The sequence below is a fragment of the Nestor notabilis genome, unplaced genomic scaffold, assembly GCF_000696875.1.
Source record: "Nestor notabilis isolate BGI_N333 unplaced genomic scaffold, ASM69687v1 scaffold17217, whole genome shotgun sequence".
In the NCBI taxonomy this organism is placed as follows: domain Eukaryota; kingdom Metazoa; phylum Chordata; class Aves; order Psittaciformes; family Psittacidae; genus Nestor; species Nestor notabilis.
This window is the reverse complement of record NW_009936230.1, coordinates 79,743-99,178: the sequence shown is the minus strand read 5'-3', so window position 1 is coordinate 99,178 and position 19,436 is coordinate 79,743. Positions and strand designations below refer to the sequence as shown.

At 38.6% G+C, this 19,436-nt stretch overlaps 1 protein-coding gene across 2 annotated transcripts in view; it reads left to right on the top strand.

Moving 5' to 3' along the window:
- The first annotated feature begins 678 nt into the window (after nt 1-678).
- GNAS (GNAS complex locus) overlaps nt 679-19,436 on the top strand; it is an 88,262-nt gene continuing 69,504 nt past the window's right edge. The window contains exons 1-2 of one of the 2 annotated variants that reach the window (XM_010018241.1): nt 679-749; nt 10,013-10,015. In XM_010018241.1, coding sequence (XP_010016543.1) covers nt 715-749; nt 10,013-10,015 — 38 coding nt within the window. In that variant the 5' untranslated portion in view covers nt 679-714. The remainder of the gene's footprint in view (nt 750-10,012; nt 10,016-19,436) is intronic. The other variant, XM_010018242.1, reaches the window with a different exon arrangement.

Below are 19,436 nucleotides of genomic sequence, written 5' to 3'. Positions count from 1 at the left end.
GAGAGCCGTGGGGGGGCTGTTTGGAGCATGCAGCCACAAAAGGTGGTCTTTGCGTCTCATTGCGTATGTGATTGATTTGGAACATGTACAGAGGGTGGGAGGTTGCTTACAAGACACAAATTAGAGAAGGAGGTTTCTGTAGCTTTGTGGGTGGAGGCTTAAAGGGATGCCTTCCTTTTTCAGATGCGAGTATCCACGTATTTTATTTCTTGTGATTTAAGTTGCAGTCTTTTGACTGGGTGATGTTAACTGCAGCCAAACTTAAAATATTTTAGGGCTCTAACAAAAAGGCTTTCGTTTAATATGGACTTCAATCGGTCTTTCTCTTCGTCAGATACTAGTGACATGGCAAGCAGATTTTAACATTCCGTCTTGTTCTCTATAAAATGTTGAAGTTGTCCTTTTTCCTTCCAAACCCCACAGTCTGCATTTAACGTTGACACTGGAAAAATGGACAGTGGAATGATCCAAGATTCAGATTTGACACATGACTTGAGCCGGGCATTTATTTTTAGCTACAACTGAAGTTTCCAGTGGCAATTATATCTTTTTCTTTCACTTTTCACTCTTGCACTGAGAAAACCAACTTTCTCGTTTTTACCCTGAAGAAAAAATTCTAACGTGTCCTTTAATCACTCATGCTTCCTTCTGAAATTGATTTACTTTCATTTTCTAGGTGCTGGTGAATCCGGTAAAAGCACAATAGTCAAACAGATGAGGATCTTGCACGTGAATGGATTTAATGCTGAGTAAGTGCATTTGCTTTTCCCCTTTACAACCTACGTTGTGTCTGTGTGCTGCACAGTAGTCAGTGCTGCTGGTTTGTATCTTGGTGTATTTTCTTCTTTCTATTGTTTCACAATCTCTAGAATTTGGATGTGTGTTTTTAGATGAGATTAACAGGCATTAACTTGAAGAAGTCATGCACCAATAATAAGTGAGAGCTAATGCTATAAAACGGTCTATTTCAAGGTATAGGTGATTTGATGAAGGCTTAAGTTTTGTGGGTTTGTTGTTTTTTTTTAACTGCAGTTTCTTTCACAACATGGCTGACACTGATTTACCTCTGCTGTAGCACATCGATTCATACTGCTGTGAACATACCTCCTGTTAGTGTACAAAATGAACACATTTTTCTTTATTTAGAGCAAGTAAGGCTTGTCTTTGTCTCCTCGCAAAATGAGACTGTAGTAAGAATTTTGGGGGTAATAGGTCAGGGTTTTTTTCCTGTTGTGTTTGCTCGTCCAGATGTTGGTGTTAAATTATGTTTCCAAAAGCGTTTCTTGTTACACTTAAAATCTGTTTAATTATTTGATTGTTGTGAGGAGAGGAATGACTTTAGGATAGGGAAAATGGAGTATTTTTTTTTTTTTTTTGTCTAAGAAAGATTTGTGTTTGTTAACTTTTCAGCTAACCTCGCTAGGGAGCAGGAAGAGATTCTTTTGCACATTAAGTTCATGCATGCGAGCATCTCTGTGTGTGTGTGTGTGTATACCAGAACCTGCTAAATTAATTCTAATTGAATGTTGGAATTTCAGAGCTTATTCTATGTGTTGATTTTTTAAAAATTATATTACTGGTTTTGTCTTTCTTGTTTTCAATCATAGTATTTTTGTACTGGCATCCTCTGCCTTCTAGTAGTATAATCTATTTTGTGAATCTTGCCTTTTTGGGAAGATTAAGCTTTTCACAGTTAGGCCTTCAGCAGTTGATTCTTTTGTAAGAATGTCTGAACTAAAAGTATAGCCAAGGAGCCTGGACAGTTCTTCTTCCTAATCCCCAAATGCTAGTTTGGGAGAAGGTACACAGTCTTTTGGAAGAACGTACAGACTGATTCCTAACAAATTACATCCTGTGTTACATGTTTTTAGCCATTCTCTATAGAGAATATTTTCTTTATCCTAGACAACTCTTTTTTTCATAAGTGCCCAGTCCTGTGTCCTCTTACTGCTGAGTTGTCTTCGTTATTTTGGCAGCTGTGGTTACTGAAGATCTCTTAAAAGACGTGTGTGACTTGAAAGATTTACGTGAGTTGACTTTGGTGTAGCAGCTCTCAACAGCAGGTGCTAAGTAAAAAGTTCATCAGTGAAAGTGAAAGTCAAGTATCCCTGGCACTTTTAAAAGTATCGGTCCATTTAACCAACGCAGTTCTAAGTTTTCTAAGCACACCGGTGCTTTTAAATAGGTACTGCTGCTGTGTAATGAATGGTGTATTTCATGGTTAGATAACCTGCTCAACCCTGCAAGCTGCATACCCAAATCTGTGCAGAACTGGGAGCCCAGAGACCCGTTATACAAAGCCTGCAGAGCTGGGGATGGACTGGGACACGCTCTGGGATCTGTTCCTCGAGTATCTCACTTCTGTGTTGTAGGCTGGGGCTGAGCTGAGCATGCAGTGGGATTCCAGGGCACATGACAAATGTGGCCTCAGGAGCCTCTGCTGGCTTTTGCCTTCTCATAGCAAGGGGTTTGGATTACCTAGCAGCCTTGCTGCCAGTCACATAGCATACCCCAGTGTGGGAGCCATGGCTGAGTTGGGGAACTGCGTGCAGCTCAGGAAACATTGTCTGTCCCCCCCATGGCATCTTGTCTTGCATTCAGTCCTCTGTGCTTGTCCTTTCGTGGGTAGTCTGTATTGGAACATTCAGGTACATAAAAATCGAATTTAAAAGTGGTATATATAAAAAGTACAAGAAGTAAATTATAATGCATCTAGGTTTAGGGTTTTGTTGCCAAAAATAATCAGAAGATCATAGTATATGCTTTATAGGGGCAGAAGGTTGTTTTTCAGTGTTTTGAAATTCATGAGTTATGTATTAGTACTTAAGTGACTTGTATTTTCTTCAAAGTAACTAACTGCTTCCACACACTGTCCTGCTTTTCCTGCTGTCCTTTTTGCCCACCTCATTCCCTTTTACTCTACTTACCTTGTGGAAAAATGATGTGGGATTCATGAGAGAGAGAGCATGGAAGGGTTTTGGAAGGGATTTTTTTGAAGGGTAAATAAAGCATTACTTTTCTTAATGTTCTTATCAGTTGTTCTATAACATAAACGTGTTTGCACACAACACCACAGCCGATGTGATCAATAACAGCAGAGAGGTTGTGAAAACGGTAGTATGCCGGAGATGAAAGGAAATTTTTTAATGTTAGTGTCCACATACATGACTGTAGTTTTGAATTACTCTGTTGCTGCAGCTTATTCATGTGGCTTGAAAAAAAAACCAGTCTAAAGTTCTGTCTAAAACTTGTTCACCTTTGATTTGGTTGCCCTGTGATAATTGATGTTTGAAGCAGGAGGAGGATACGTGTTATGAAATATGTCTAATGTGCTACGAACAAGGGAATCAAATTTTTTTAGTGTTACTCAGATACTCTTCTGGGTTTCTAGTGACTAAACAGGATATCCAGGGCTAAGTGCGCTAGCTTCCTTCAGTCAGTGTGAGGGGCTTTTATTTGTTTTGGTTTTGGGGTTCTGCCCCTAAGTAGATGAAGGGAGAGTTGTCATATGTGAGTGAATCATTGTAGCATTTAGCAAGGTGAAATCTATGTAGTGCTACAAAACTAGAAGAATTTCCTCTGGGACTCCAATCCCTGATCACTTTAGCTAATTAATTATTTGAGGAACTGTATGGAATCAAGTGTTCCAGGTAATTAATGTGCTTAATAGTTACCAATGCTAAGGTGAATGTGAAGGTGGTTAAAGTTCTAGGCAAGTTAACTACAGTAAAGACTGTTTAAACATTTTTCAGTGTTCCTTTTATAATCTGTAGTTGTGTTAAAGACAGAAATGCCTGGTTGGTTTTTTCTTCGTTCATGTTGTGAAGGTGGCGTGTGGGAAGTAACAGCACTGTGACATTGGTAAGCAGAGTAGAATATTGGAGAAGCAAGGCATGTTTTACCCCACAGGTTTTTCTGGATGGAGTTTTTGGAAAGGCATAGCCCACTTCACAGGATGGCTTCAGTTGGCCATGCTACCAACTGACATCTTCCTCCAGCAATTTCATAAATAGTGGGAATGTGGCTTCCCCACAGTGCTCTTCCAGTGTTCCTCATTTCTTCACATGGAGGAGCTGCCTTTTAAGCATAATGAAGACTCCATATCAACCAAATTTTCTACTCTGCATTACTGCCAACGACAGAGCCCCTTGTGATATAGAAGGGGTTTAAATATGGCTTGTAATAGCAGGAAGCCTTCCTTTCCTTCCCTCCCTCCTCAACACCATCTTTTCATGGGGCTATTCCAGAGGAGTAGGTCTCTGCTGTTGCCTATTGCATTTTGTGTGCATTCACTGATTAAGTGGTGCTAAAACCTTCTCTTTCTGACTGCAGAAGTTCAGATGTCAATTTTTATGAAAGGATTAAAAATGGGAAAGGGGGGACAGGAGGAGTAAGACATATAATTGGAAGAATTAACATGAATGTACAGTTCAGGTTGAAGAGGGGAAAAAACCCCTCCTCTGTGTTAAGTCTTGAGGCTGGAATTCTTTGCTTCTAAGGTGATGGCCTTTCACTGACTTTTTTAAGTCATCTTTCCCCTCTGTGGGTTTGACTGACGAGCCCTAAAGAGAGCATCGTTCTCATGCATGAGTTCAGAAAGTGGGACATTGGCGAGGCCAAGAGACAATAAGTGTCATGGGGAAAACTGGGACAAGCAGAAATATTTAGATAGAAATAAATTGTCGAAATGTGGCTTATGAAATCCACTTACAAGATTGACAAATAAGGGGAATGTGCCTTTGTGATTAGTAAGTTTGGATAGTATTTATGATTCAGGAAGTCTTGAGTTTATAGGGAATTGTAGATAATGCTTCTCGGCCTCAGTTTCACAAATGACATTGTGTAACAATGAGACTATTTCTTAAACTAGTATGTTGTTGAATAGGAGTTCATATATTTATCAAATCTATTAATGATAATGATGGAAGCAGAACTAAACAGCTTTGTTTTCAGGATGTAGATGACAAATATATTCTCATTTGTCTTGAACTTAAAAAAATATTTTCTGTTAGTGGTGAAGTTAAGAAAGCCAAGTCGCCCTTCTAAAGTTTTGAAACTTTCTCTCTTTTCTTACCTATATTTAGTAATGTACAAGGAAGGAAAAGTAGTCACTGATGCTTTCTAATCCTTCTGTATGTCTCATCCACCAGAAGTTGAACTGCAGTACCATTATTTCACAGAAACCACCAAGTTACGGTATCTAGTCACACTGGTCAGTGTCAATCTCTTCTGTCGCTGAAATGAATTCTGTCTTAGTAACTTGAATATTCTACTCCTGGATACTGTGTTTTGTTTTCTCACTTCTTATGTATGTGGTTTTATGGAAGGGAAGTTAATGTTACGAATGAGGAAAAAGTATAATAGTTATCACTAAGTCTTTTAATTAATTGCTTCCCAATGGCTAATACTAGTTTGGACACACAAATGTTATTACTCTTGTTTTTGCAGTTGCTTTAGATTTGTGTACCAATACCATGTTTCCAGAATGCTCGCATCAGTTCCTTGCCAAGAAACAAACTGACTTTATTGAATTCTACTTGACTGGCAACAAAAATAATTTTTTGCTGGTGTTTGAGTAACATTGAAAGTTGCAGAGGAGGGAGCTGGTGTGTGTGATTTCCTCACCCCGTTCATTTGTTCTTTGCATCACAAGGTGTATCAGGAGGCTTCTGCAGATTGGAGATAGAGAATACTATTTTTTCCTCAGCTCCTCTGCCAGGACATGGACGAGGTGTTACTGTGCCGGAAAATTTGTGTGTACGTGTCTGTTCAAGACTACGAAAAGTTCCATTCCAGCTGAACAACTAGTTACAGGTTTTGATCAAAATTGGTGCCATAGAACATAAAGCAAAGGTGTGGGTGGAGAGGGGAGCAGGATATGTATTTCAGTCTATTTTAGGTGTTGTCCTAAGAACTGACACAGTTGTGTAATTGAGTTTTGTCAAAAGACAAGAATATGCCAACAGCCCATAAATACTGTGATTAAGAACTGGGTGCTGCATATAGCTTGTAAAAGCTTATGCAAAAATGTTTATGCAAGTTAAATATAACTTCCATCAGCTTGAAAGAAATGGGAGGTAGTAGCTGGTGACATTAAGCAAACAACAAATTCCTTAATTGTTAGGATGTTTAATGTTGCGTTTATGTGCTTGGAATTATCTTTTTCTTTGGAAATACTTATATTTCTTCAAAGGGGAAAATTTTCTTCTGTGAAAAAGTAAACCTGAACTCAATGAAGCAGCATTAATATTTCAGTATGTTATAAAGGGGAGGAAAAAAAAGTTTCCGGTTTTGGTTTTTAAGTTTCTCATGGTATCTTGCCCTAAGACATGAAACATTATCCATTAGGAACATGGTCAAATATTTTGTATTTAAATCTACTACTTGGGTGTGGTTTTAAATACTAGAAGATGAATTTTCAGACAATTCCAATAATTTGTAGTACTTATACTGGGCCTTACTTGGAAAGAGCGTTAACATACCAGGATGTTGAATATTCTAATAGTCAATGGAATAACTCCTTTACCTTGCTCAGAGGCATTCTGAAATCAGGCCATTAAAATATTTCCATGTGCAAGGAAGTGAATTTTTTTTCCAGGGTGCAAAATAATGTTCTTCAAGTTCCTGAAAGCATTACAGAAAAGCGATGCATGGAGGACTCTGAAAGTTTAAAAAGCTGGTTAGTTCTCTCTGTGTTTAGATGCTCATGGTAGGCTCAGGCTAACCATAGGTGGAGAGATGACAAAACAGCACTGAGAGAAAGTAAAGACTTGCATTTCCACATGCACTTTATTTTCAGCTGCCTTGTTTTGTGTGGTTGCTTTTTCAAGGAACTCTTACTTAGGTAACAAAAGGGAAAGTGAGAATTGAATGTGAAAATTCCTTTATTTTCATAACTGCATGGGAAACAAGGTATTGCTCATTGCAGAGCGTGCATCTTACCTTCATTTACTAGTTGGTGGGAAATGCTGGAATCTTCTAGTAAAGCAGTATTTAAACTACCAGTTAGATGTTGTTGCACGTTGAGAGCTTCTGTCCTCTGAATTACTGTTCCCTGCAACTTGACGTTTTGCTGTCAGTTAAATATTTCAGTTTTCTGATTTAAAAAAACAACAACAAAAACCCCAGCAGTAAACTCGTCCCTTAAGATAAATTTGCATACGTTGCAGACATGATTTGACATGTAAAGGGACTGGTGAAAAATATGGCAGTGGTTTTATTTGTTTTGAGGGTTAAATTTCACAAAAGCTTTTTAAGTATGCATAGGCAGCTATCCACCTAGTAGAGTTGTAGAGAGCTTGGAGGGCAGTAACTATGAATAGTGGAGTAAGCATGAGTGATGTAACCTGAGAAGCAAAAGACAGAAGAGAGCTTAAGACCTAACTATGTAAAACATTGCGAATAGGTGTGGGAGGATTTTGACTTTTGATGGTAGATGTGGGGTTCTACCCATTAGTTTTGTTAAAGACAAATTAAAATAAACCCTATTTTATAAAATTTGCAAGTTCCCTTTTACCTTCTCAAAGCAGAAAGTAAACTCTTCTGTGGGTAGCTGAGCTAATGAAGGCTGATTTCTGCATCTCCCAAATCTCTTCCACAATATTCCCTCCCAGTCCGATACAGCTTCTGCAGTTCCTCCCTGTGAGACCTGTAACTTTCCAGGCATCTCCTGTTTCCTCCAGCTGATGCATTGCTCATTCCAGTCCATGGCCCTGATGTCTCCTGCAACACTGACCTCTAAATACTCCTGGATATTCCTGTCCTTTATCTTCCTTTTTTCTGCTTATCCTGCTACCTGGAAAACATGAGCATGCATTGTGGCTGCTGTAGATCTACAGAAACTTCCTGCTTTTGCCATTAGAGCACTAATTTTGATCTCCCTTCTACTCAGCCACTGATTTTAATTTCTGGAAATTAATCTCTGCAACAGCGAATCTCCTTCAAGTTTGGTTGAAGTTGGATGACTGTCTGAGTGAGACTGAGAGAAAACAGCTAAAAAAGAGGTCCTACTCTTCCTAAATTCACTCCAAATATTGTTTGAAATATTTTTAGTCTGCACATTCATGAATTGATGTGGAAATGGTATGTTTTTCTCCATTTTCTTATCTCAAGCAAACATCTACTAGTATAAGCCAATACATCATTCCATTTAACTTGTTATTTAGTACATCATAAACTATATTGAATACCCCCCAAAAAGATTTAGAAACTTCAAAAATATAACTCCGTATGGAGAATATTAAATATATATCTGTATTCCACACTTCAGTGTCCTGTCTGAAAGAAATTGAGTGTACACGGTTTTCCCCCACTCTCCTCAAGAATGAGACCTGCAGAGTGATTACCTTTTCTCTAGCCAGTGTAACAGAATTGGTACCATACGAAGAATTTTCTTCTACGTTATCTCACTGGATTTCTTCTTGTCCCTTTTATTTTGGATGGGCAGACTGGGCAGTACTCTGTTTTTCTCAATAAAAAATTATTTTACTAGTTTATCCTGATGGATGCTTGAATTATTCTATATGTGGACAGAATACTTTTTATTATCTCAAGCCCATGGAAGATTACATGTTTGGTATTAAAACTATACCTTCACATGATTGCAATCCCTGAAGATTCCCCTTTCTTGATTACATGTTACCTGTTGCCAGTCATTCCAGCTGGGCAGTTTTTTCAATTTCATGATGTTAAAACCTGATGCTTTTGTCCCAGAAGATATAATTTATTATTAATAAATACTGTGCCTCTCTCATCTCCTTGTAGCAACCTAGATATAAGTGCTGTTTCTTGTTCTTGTTCTTAGGTTGCTCAGCTTCCCATGTTGTCACAGTCTCTGTGGGATAGGTTCAGTATGAGTGAGGATGTGCCCTGTTGTTTCTTTTCTCTTGGGCTGGGGGAGCAGGTTTGTGGGGTTCTGAGGGCTTGGGGTTTTTTAATGAAAACCCATGTTCTTGTTGCAGTTTCATAAGCATCCTTCCTGAGTGTCTTCAGTGTCTCCTAGATCAAGGCAGGCATGCTTTGAAGTATAATCCAGCAGGCAAATTTATCTTTAATTTTAGATACATGATGTGTTTGTATATTAGGGTTGCCCAAGTCTCATCTCTGATGAAGAGCTGAGACACAGAAGCTGTACACCTCAGTCTTCATCATTCAAAGCTCTTAAGCTGAAATGAAAGAATTTTCAATGATGAGTGTGTTTTTATTTTAAGTGAAACTTGAATCCTCATGTTGAAAATGATATGCCCTCCATTTTACTTTGATGGTTGAATCTTGAGTTCCTAGTAAACACGAGAGTATTTAGGATACAGTACAAGTGTAGCTACACCAGCTTTGAATTGTTATTTCTACAGATGTATTCTGATATAAACACGCATTAGAACTACTTGTTTACACCTGAGCTAGCTTACTTTGAAACAGCAATACACTGAGGTAGGGTTTTGACATCTAGGAGGCAAAATTACCTGCTTTTTGAGGAGTGTAGTAGTGGAATGTCTTGGTGGGGTGCTCTGTTTTAAGGTGTTTGCTAGTACAAAAGTATGAGAAAGCTTGTGACCTTCTCCATTAGCTACCTGTTGCTGACTGTATTCTCCAAAGGGCTCTTTAATAAATCATTTTGTTCACTTGTCTTTTTAGTTAAGGCACCAGGAAATAATTATCTCTCCCAGCGCACCCTCGTAGCTTCCCAAGAGTCGTGGGTGAACTAATGGAGCAGGCAGAGGTGTGCAGGATTTCCTTCTGAGGGTTAGGGTAGTCCCAGTAGACGTTACATTTAGCCTTGAATGGCAACTTCACAGCTAGCAGTGGGATTTAATACTGCCTTCTTAATCATTGTGATTTAAATACTCTCTTCTTGTCTGTAGGTCTACATGCGTAGATGCACGTTTCTTCCCTTCAAGTTAAGACATTTTTATTCTGTTTTGCCAATACAATTATCTAAATAATATGAACGTTCATATTAAATAGAACAAGTCGCAAGGAAATGTGTGTCAGTGAAGTAGGATTCTTCCTTGAGTTCGTAATGTGAAAGGAGGTCTTGCTCCTTTCTTTTTAATGGATAAAAACATGTGCTCAGCACAGTATGTTCAGAAAACTATGTAATACCTGTTTTAACCCTGATAATTTAAATAACATACAAATATGCTAGCTAAATTTGATTTAACGTCACATTACTGTGGAAAAACTTAAACAAATTGGCTTCATGAATTTTAATTGAATTGCATAACAGTGATTGGCATAGCTACATCTATTTTGTGTTGCTTTTAACAGTTAAAGACCATTTAAGATAAAGATAAAAACTTGCGGTTGCAATCACTTTTTTTTTTAATAGGCAAAGGATAATAATCATAAGGACATAGCTATTTCCTGGAAAGATTTTATTAAATACCTTTAAATTTTTTGGATATCTGAAATGAGAATATAATCACAGCACTGCATTATTCACCAAAAATCCCCCTGATAAGTACGGTGCAAAGCTGAGGATTTTTTTCTTGTTATTTTTTATTATTTTTTTCCCTTTAAATGAGTGAGAAAACTGAAGGATTCAGTTACGTACTCGGGGTTCTCAGGAAAGCTGATAATATTCTGACCCAACCTACTATACAAGGCCCAAGTCCCCATACAGGTCAGCAAGAGCAGTTCCAGTTCTCCTGGCCTGGCATGCTCTACGCTTCTGAATATTTGACAGAACAGATGCAGAGGGCAGTGTCAGTAAGAATTTTAAGGTTTCTGCTACTTCGTCTTGGTGTATTTTGTAGCAAGCATGTTACGCAACTTTCTGGAAGTTTTGCTTTGTGGGGTTGTTTGGGGGGTTCTGTTGTTAAATTTCTAGAGTGTAGGAAGTTACTGAATTTTCAGTCCAGGGTTTTGAAGCGTACTGAAATAGATGCCTGTAAATTAGATGCAACCTTTTAGTTTTTGGTATGTAAAAATGATGAACGTTGTTTCAAAATAGTTACTCATAGGAACACGTTCTGCTTATGCTGAACATTGTAGATAAAAATACGTTCTGTAGCTTACACATAAGACACTGAAAAATTGCAAATTTAACTGTTTTGCCTTTTAGTTCTTTGAGTTCAAAACAGAAGGGATCTGTGTCCCTGGACTCTGATGTCACCAAGCCATTGGAAACTTGGGATGTTCTGTACTGCCTCTGTGTTTTGTCATCATTTAATTGGACAGTCTTTATTTTATGTAATTGCATCTTATAAGGATGTTTAACATTAAGTATGTTTACTTCCCTTATGATTATCAGCGAAGAACTTCATAGCATTCTGTTACCTCAGTATCTTTTTGACACCACTGGAAAATTGGGTTAGAAAAAAGACTGAGATTACTGAAGCATTTCTCCTTATTTTGCACAATTGCAGGGAGTCAGAAAAAACACTTTGAAATAATGTAGGCAGCGTACTGTCTGTCTTTTTTCCTCACAATTGTATTCATACTTTGGAAACATAAAAAGAGTCATCCAAAAGGGGGAGAGAGGGACAGAGGGAGAAGGGAAAACAGACACAAGTGATAGTCTTAGATTATGTCCGTAAGTAATATTTAAGATGCACACCTTACTTAGAAAAAAGCCTGCTAGGTATATTGCCCTGAGACAGAAATAGCAGGTTAACCTAATTCAGTCCCAGAATAAATGTTAAAAATTTACTTCTCTCTTAGATTAACTGTAATCAGTCAAGACCCCTCTGTTGTTAATTAAAATTAATAGATTACATTGTGATAATTCTGGACAATATGAAAACGATTCCCCCTCCCCCCCCCATTATTTTTAATAGTGTTGTTGGGGTGTACATTTATGTCTGGATGCGGGAGGTAAAATGATACATAGTTCCGTAGAGAAAGCAAAACTATTCTGCAGATACTTTGTTCCTTACCAAAAAACATATGTCTCCATCCTGTACAATAGTGCAAATAGAAAAGGAAGTTTAGCATCTGTGAGGACAAATATGAGGATCATCTGTTCGAATATGGATATTTTCAGTAAATAATGGCCAGAGTCCAAAAGGGTTAATTTCTTTATAATTCTTAGAAAAAGGGGAACAATTCCATTTCTTAAAGAGATTGCCCAGATGCCTGGCATCAAATACAGGCATTTTAATTTATTGTTATTACTTACTATGGTTTCTTGCATCGATGTTGTATAGGAAGAACATCATTAATGTTCAGCTTAGTTTCACGTATAGTGAGATCTTCTTGAATGAACCGGTGCCTTTTTGAAGAGATTATAGATCTGATTGTGAAATCAACTGTTTTGGTATTTGATGTAATATCACTTTTTTTTACTTTAAAAATTGCCTTGTGTGAAATTAACAGTGCATATATTACAGGAATGTAAAAGCTGGCTTACTGATAGATCTCTTGGTGCAGTGGTTAATAGAGGCAATGAGTGGGACCTCTTCTTGGAAAGCCTCCAGGGAACTAGTGGTTACATATATAAAATAATCTCTTAGGTTGCTGGCCCAACTCAATCTGAAACCCCTCTCTGCAAACTGGCCATGGAGTTAATACTGGGAAGGTCAGGTTACTCTTTTAAGGAGATCTGAATAACGTGTTTAAAAGTTGTACTTAAGAAATTTGTTATAGTACAGCTGAATGTGAGACAGTCTCACTGGAGTCAGAATGTAGATTGTGAAATTGGAAAAGGACTTGAAAGTCAATTAGTTCGTTGCCTTAGTATGCTGCTTTGTTGTTATGGCAAAAAGACAAGTGGAGGCTTGGATCCCTAAAATAAAAAAAGAGAAATTGAAACATAAGTAGTAAAGTGGACTTCCAACACTGGTAAGAGTGTTAATGAAATAGGCTATCTCATGCTGGTGTCTTCACTTAATGAAGGACAGGGAATTTCTGGGAAGAATTTGAAAGAAGGGCCATGGGAGTTGTACAAAGGTCAGAAGCAGGGTGTCCAAACACGATTTTCTTGCTGTATAGAGGTAGTGCTATGCGAGAAAGATACCTGAAAATGAAGGCGGGTGTGAGATTCCCTTCCTTAGCATTAGAGAAACTCTAACTGAAATCATTTGTTGGGGATGAGGAAGGCTCATTTGAGCACTGTCAGGGAAGGACACATTTATTTTTAAACAGTATTTCAATCCAGCTTCTGGAGATACAGCTTTCCAGCTGCAAATGTGTGTACTCATGGTGGCCACGCTGGCATTGGGAAGCATGAAGCCTGCTTCAATGTGCTGCAAATTACCCACTTCCTTTGCACTATGGGCTTTTATTCTTGCTTTTATTACCCTGAACATCATTATGATGTATGCAATTCTGTGTTGATACTTGAAGCCTTGAAACCTTGGAGTCCTGCGTTTGCCTGCTGGCACCAGAGAGGTGGGGAAGCACAGGGATTGACTTTTGGTTTTGCCTTTTTCCCTTTACATAGTTCGGTAGTTGTATTCTGTTACTGTTTTCAGTTCCTTTTGAAGCATTAAAGGTTGGGCAGGGTCTGAAGTGATGTTAGAAGATCCGCTTTTGTGCCAGACTATTTGATTCTTACTCACACGATCTAGATAAAATTAGCTGAAGAGCTTGCGATAAGGAGGAAACTCTTTCACTACGAACTGTTAAGCATGTTTCCATTTTCTGCTGCGCAAGGCTTTTTTGGCCTCCTTGAATTATTAGGACAGACTTGTAATCAGATCTCTGCTATTGCAGGAGTCTTGGGTGCTCAATCTTGTTTTGTTTCAAATTGTGACCTTCGGGAAAATAGTTTCATTTGAAATAACAACTTGATACTAAAGTATATGGAGCAGCACAGTGGCTTATGGTACACTGAAATGCAGGCTGAAGTATTCAACTATCCTCTCTGGCCTAAAATTCTTCAGAATACTCATTAAATGTCTGTGTTACCTGCTTGTTCCTTGCTGTACCAAACTGCTAACCCAAGTAAAAGCCCTGCTTCTGAAGTCTCTTCTGTACAGGTAGACATGAATGTGCCTGAGGAGGTGGCTTAATGGATTTAGTGGGACTCCGTGATTATGGATGTCTGTATTTTGAAAGAAATAGAAAAATTTCACCTTAGTGTGGATAATTCAAATTGGTCTAGTTTGAGTGCATTAGTATCTCGTAATGAAACCAAATATAGTTCTCTTCAATTCCATTCATTCTGGGCCTTATCTCTCTTTCTGATACATCTCACTAGTTGCCAAGCAACCTGAACAGTAGTTCTGCACATCCAGCAGCATTAAAAAAAAAAAAAAGTAAGTAGTTGTTGCTGAAAATAAGATGCCTTCTGATGACATGAATGAGGAGTTACGAGAGAAGGAAATGGGGAGTGGTGAGTTTGGAGCCGATGTTCTGAAAAAGCTCATAATATTTAGCACTTAAGCAGTGCTCTTTATTTTCCAAGCACTAATCAAGCAATTGTAAGATTATTAAATAAAGATTATTTTTTTTCCTTTCAGTTGATGAAACACCGTTGTGTTTATGCTTCATAGAGCAGAGGGCAGGATCTAGTCCCAAGAGGGCAGGAGTTAGTTTAGCGTGTATGTTTCTTTCTTTGACCTGTGTTGAGTTCCTGTGTTTCTAGTTGGACTGCAGATTAACTGGAAGGTTTTGGAAGATTTTTGTTTGTGTTTTGCTGATACATAGCCATCACTATCTGTTCTTTTCATGCTGATGTTCCTGAAGTGTGTTGAGTTACATTAAAATATTTATCACCTGGAAGGCATTCCAGGCTAGAAGTACAATAGATTGTGTGTAGGTCCTTTAACACTTGATGATGCTGTAATGCTTATAAAGCAATAAATGGAACATATTTTCGTATTCTGTCTCCTGTGCAAGATGTGATCTGAGTAGTAAAGAAACTGCCATAGCAAAGTCTATTGTAATGAAAATGAAATCTGATGGGGGAAAATTATTCTGGTGTTAGATTGTTAAATTTCTATGATAGCTTCATTTCAGTTCAAAAAGAAGATGATGTGTTACACGTAGACTGACTAAAGCAACATTATTGAAGACACATAAATTACAAAGTATCTAAATTAAGATTGCCTTAATTCGAGTTCATTTTAATTTGGGACACAATGCCAATGGCTGCTATATGAAAAGTTAATTTTAACTTCCGTAACTAACTCCTAAAAACCAGTAAGTAATTCTAATGCATTTCTTCTAAAGCAGGTTCTGATACCATGAACACTCACTTTTCCTCAGACACAGTCTGTCTGGAGTCATGGAGTTGTGTGCCATTAAACTATCCCACAAGTTTTGGTTTGGAGGACTGTTTGTCCCATTCATAATTTAATGTTTTCCTTCCCACTCATTTTTTTCTCAAGGTGGTGGTCTTAGAAACGTGCTTATTCCATTTCTATATCAGAGTAGTAAAAAAGGGATGTACTACAAATGTGTTAGAAATGGGGATATGTCAAGTCCCAGGTTCAGTTTATACACAGACTTGGATGTGTTCTGAATTAACACATTTAGCATCTGTGGAAGACAGATACATGTCAGACATACTTCAGACACTGTGAAGCTTTTATATGCAGCGTGTTTTGTACTGACTCCATTTACACACTGGATGTCCACATAGGTGTGTTTGTCAAGTGGCTTCCATTTTGCCATTGTTCAGGGTAGAATGAACAAGAAGAAACGGGGTAACATAGGAGGCATTTTCTGTGTGATGCAGATAAACGCAAAAATGAACGCTCAGTGTGCAGCTTCACAGCTTATCATTGCAAGGCGACTTCCTGCTGTCCTGCTTCCGCAGGAGTGTGAGATGTTTTAAAGGTGGTGTGGTACTTTAAGCTGTTACTAAGAGAACATACACATTTTGAATTACAGTCTGTTCATGGTCTGCATCGCAGAGCCAAAGGAGTGCATGCCTAGGAAGAGTTGTTTTTTGCTGTGTGTGTGAGTGGTACATTATTCACCAATGCAGTCACTTTGAGTCAGCTGGTGGTAGATTTCTTGTTGCTTTTAACATGAGGACTACAAACAGTACTAGATAATTCTAGGTTTAAGGATAAATTGAATTAAAGCAGGCATACGAAAGAACTACACTTGGAAATGGTTAAAACAGAATGAAAGAACATCCCAGTGTTATGTAGTATTTTTACCATGTTCATCATCTAAGGTTTATTTGTTTTGGACTATATTTTCTTTTGTACTACAGCTAATAGAGGCAATTTAGAGATAGAAAAGTAGTCTGTGTATGTGTCTGTGGGATGTGTATACAAAACCTGTTTGTAGTGGTGGTATTTTTATCCCCATCTCCTAAGATAAAAGACCAGTCCTAGTTCATGCTTTTTTGTAATGCATAAAATGTGTGGATTTTGGCAGCTGTCTTTTGCCTTTAGGCTTTTAAGTAGGTTTGTCCGTGCAAGATGTGTGTAATTACTGTATATATATGGGATGTGTTAGCTGCTGCAGCAGGATTGCCATGTAAATTTAGTTGCCCTTTTTTATATATATGTATTCTCTGTATACCTGGATTTAAAAGGGTAAATACTATAAACTGGTTGCTCAAGAGCAGTATGCTATAAAAGAGTAATACGTACATCAGTAAAAGTGTTGGAGGTAGTGAAATTGCCCTGTAATCCTACTAATTTACAGAACTCCAACTATTGCTATCTATGGCAATTAACTGCTACGTATTGTACGTTAACCCTTTGTATAGTAGTTGTGTATGGAGTGGTACTCAAGATGACTGCAGTGCCTTAAACCTTGGGTTTTCAAGCAAATGTGTCATCTAATTTAATAGTATTCAGTTTGCTTGTTGCTGTTCTCTTTTTGTCCAGCTTTCAGCAAAAAAAGGACACCCAACTACTTTGTGGAGAACATCTTTGACACAAAAATAAGTGTCCTTTTTGCAAAATGAAAGTAAATACATGACTGACTTCGGATTTTTCTTCAGGATCTTAAAAATAGTAATACTGCAAAAGGTGGTAAACATTTAAACATTGAAATCTCTGCTTCTTGGGTTAGATTTTTTTAAGAAGTTTCATTTGAAGGTATTACAAAAGCGATTACAATGGAATTGTATCTGAATGTTGCTGGACTTCTGAATTCTCTGTTAACTGTTGAGGAAATCTAACGCAGTAAGATTTGGTAGAAGGCAACTTGCAGGACCCCTTGCAGTGTGTGCATGCGAAGGCACTTGGCAGATGCAGCACATCATCTGCCATCATGTACTTCCACCACTGCTGTAAGAATGGATTAAATCCCCATGCAGAAACTATCTGATTCCAGACTCAGCAGCCATTTGTGTGTTGTAGAGGTTGGTTGGGTGCAAGTACAGTTGGAGTTGTGGGTCCAGGCTCCCCTATCCTCCTCAGGAGCAGCGTCGGAGCTGGTGCGGGAGCAGCAGCGGAGGGCCTGGAGGTATCTCTCAGCAGCCTGGCTTTCGGACCTCCCTTAGCTCCTGCTGTGGAGGATTCATTATGTGTGCCAGTGCCTGCTGAAGCAGCTGTCATGGAATTGGAACATGAGACTGCTGCACGATGCTCATGTTGAGGGGTGTTTTTGATTCCTAGAGCAATTTGCACATGCTTAATGTTCCCTAAAAGCTGAGTTGTGTAAGCTCAGGAGTGCAGCTGTAAATATTATGGAAAGTTGTGTAGCGGATGCATGATACTAAGTGAGGTGAAATGATACAGGATTGGCTCTCATTAAATACAAGGAAATCCCTCTTAGTCTAAGGTTTAAATTTCCTAAATTTAGTCTGCCAGAAGGTGACTGTATTTAAAAATGTCCAGTACATCCTCAGAGTGTTGAAGAGCTGGAAGTTGAGTCTGTAGGTTTTTGTAATTCAGTTGTCTGTTGCCTTGGCACAGAGGTGGAGTTTGTAGGCAGCGTCCCTCAATTCTGAGAAGATCTTTAAAATGGCAAACAATTACGTTTGAAGTTTGGATCTCATGATGTCAATACAGATATGTAGTAAAATATTCCAGGGTGTGGTGATACTTAATCATTAGTGATTGAGACTTGGGGCATTTCCTGAATATTAATACTGGATATGAATGTTGATTGCCCAAGGTGAAATTACTACCCAGTTACTTATTCTCTCCCTTCTTTTTTATCGATTGCTAATGCAGAAATGATAAATGCACAGTTGGATCAGACAGATATTTGAATTATTCTCTGATGCACAGTGCTCGAGACACAACAGTCACTACCACTACCTTCGTACCTTGCGGATTGAATAATTAACAAGTGTGAAATGGTTATTTGGATTATTTTCCCCTGTAGTGACTTGGTAAGTTGTTACACAACTTGGACCGTAAGTTGTCCACTGGGACTTTTCCCCTCAGAATCACTTGGTGAAATTCAGCATTGTCGTAGGCTTCTGGTTTTGAATAATGAAGCTGATGATAGAGAATTTCTCTAATTTTGTAACTGCCACTAAGGGTAAACTGATAGGATGCCACACCTTGCATGTACTTTAATACTTAATCTATCCCTTAGGATAGGTTGAGCATTGACTAGCTAATGTCAGTACAGTGCTTTATAAAAAACCTACTCATTAAAATGTTTATGACTAGGTTTACATGATTTCCGTTTTTAGAGAAAGGTAGCTTGTCTCTGCCAGCACCAACTAATGGGAACCTACTAAAATGCATGACTTAAACATTTCATAAATGTATTTGTTACACACAGCATATGCAGTTGGTTGTGTTGTGTTCTATAGGAAGTCTATGCTCCTGAAAAATCTTGCTTAAATCCTGCATGAAAGTACATGAAGAGATGCCAGTGAGTATCATTATGCTCTCGGTAGATCTGTGTTATCTGATTTCTGGGTAGTAGATTCATAGAGCGTTTCTTCATGTTATTTGCATGTGTTGAGAATATGCTCTTGTAGTGGGTGGGAATAAACTTGGTTTCTCTTTCTGTTAAACTTTTTGTGGAGAAAGAGATGTGTTTAACCTGTATGTTAAACATTTTGGAGGAAAGCCTCATGTGTCTTGCTGTACATCAGTGATTACTAAAGTGGGGTACATTCTTTCCTTATCCCACCAGTAGCTGGGAATGTATCTGGAAGGAGCACAGTCTGCCAGGGTCAGGGGCGCAGCAGGAGCCACAGCACACATCCCCATGCCTCTCTTGGACCCAGGACAGGCTGAGCAGTTGCTGCTGGGCCAGGTCCTGCTCGTCCAGCCTTCCCTCCGACCCACAGCTTGCTCAGCACAGCCTGGCTCTCCTGAGCTGTGTCTCCCCATGGCATTTCAGCAGCTTTCTAGCATCATACCTTCCCCCAGGTACAGTTTAGCCCATGCTGAAAAAAGGGACGAACAAAAACATTTGAGAACTGCTGGTTCAGAAAGTTTGCCAACAGTGCTGAGAAGTGCGACTGCAGATGACTGAGTGAAGGAGCTGTACTGTGAGCTGTGCTGGAGCTGTACTGGTGAGCTCTGCTGTGCTGCTGCAGCAGTGATGTTAGAGCAGAACTCCTGACAGGGTTGGCGACATTGCGTAAATCGCTATTGGACTGCTCTGAATGGTCA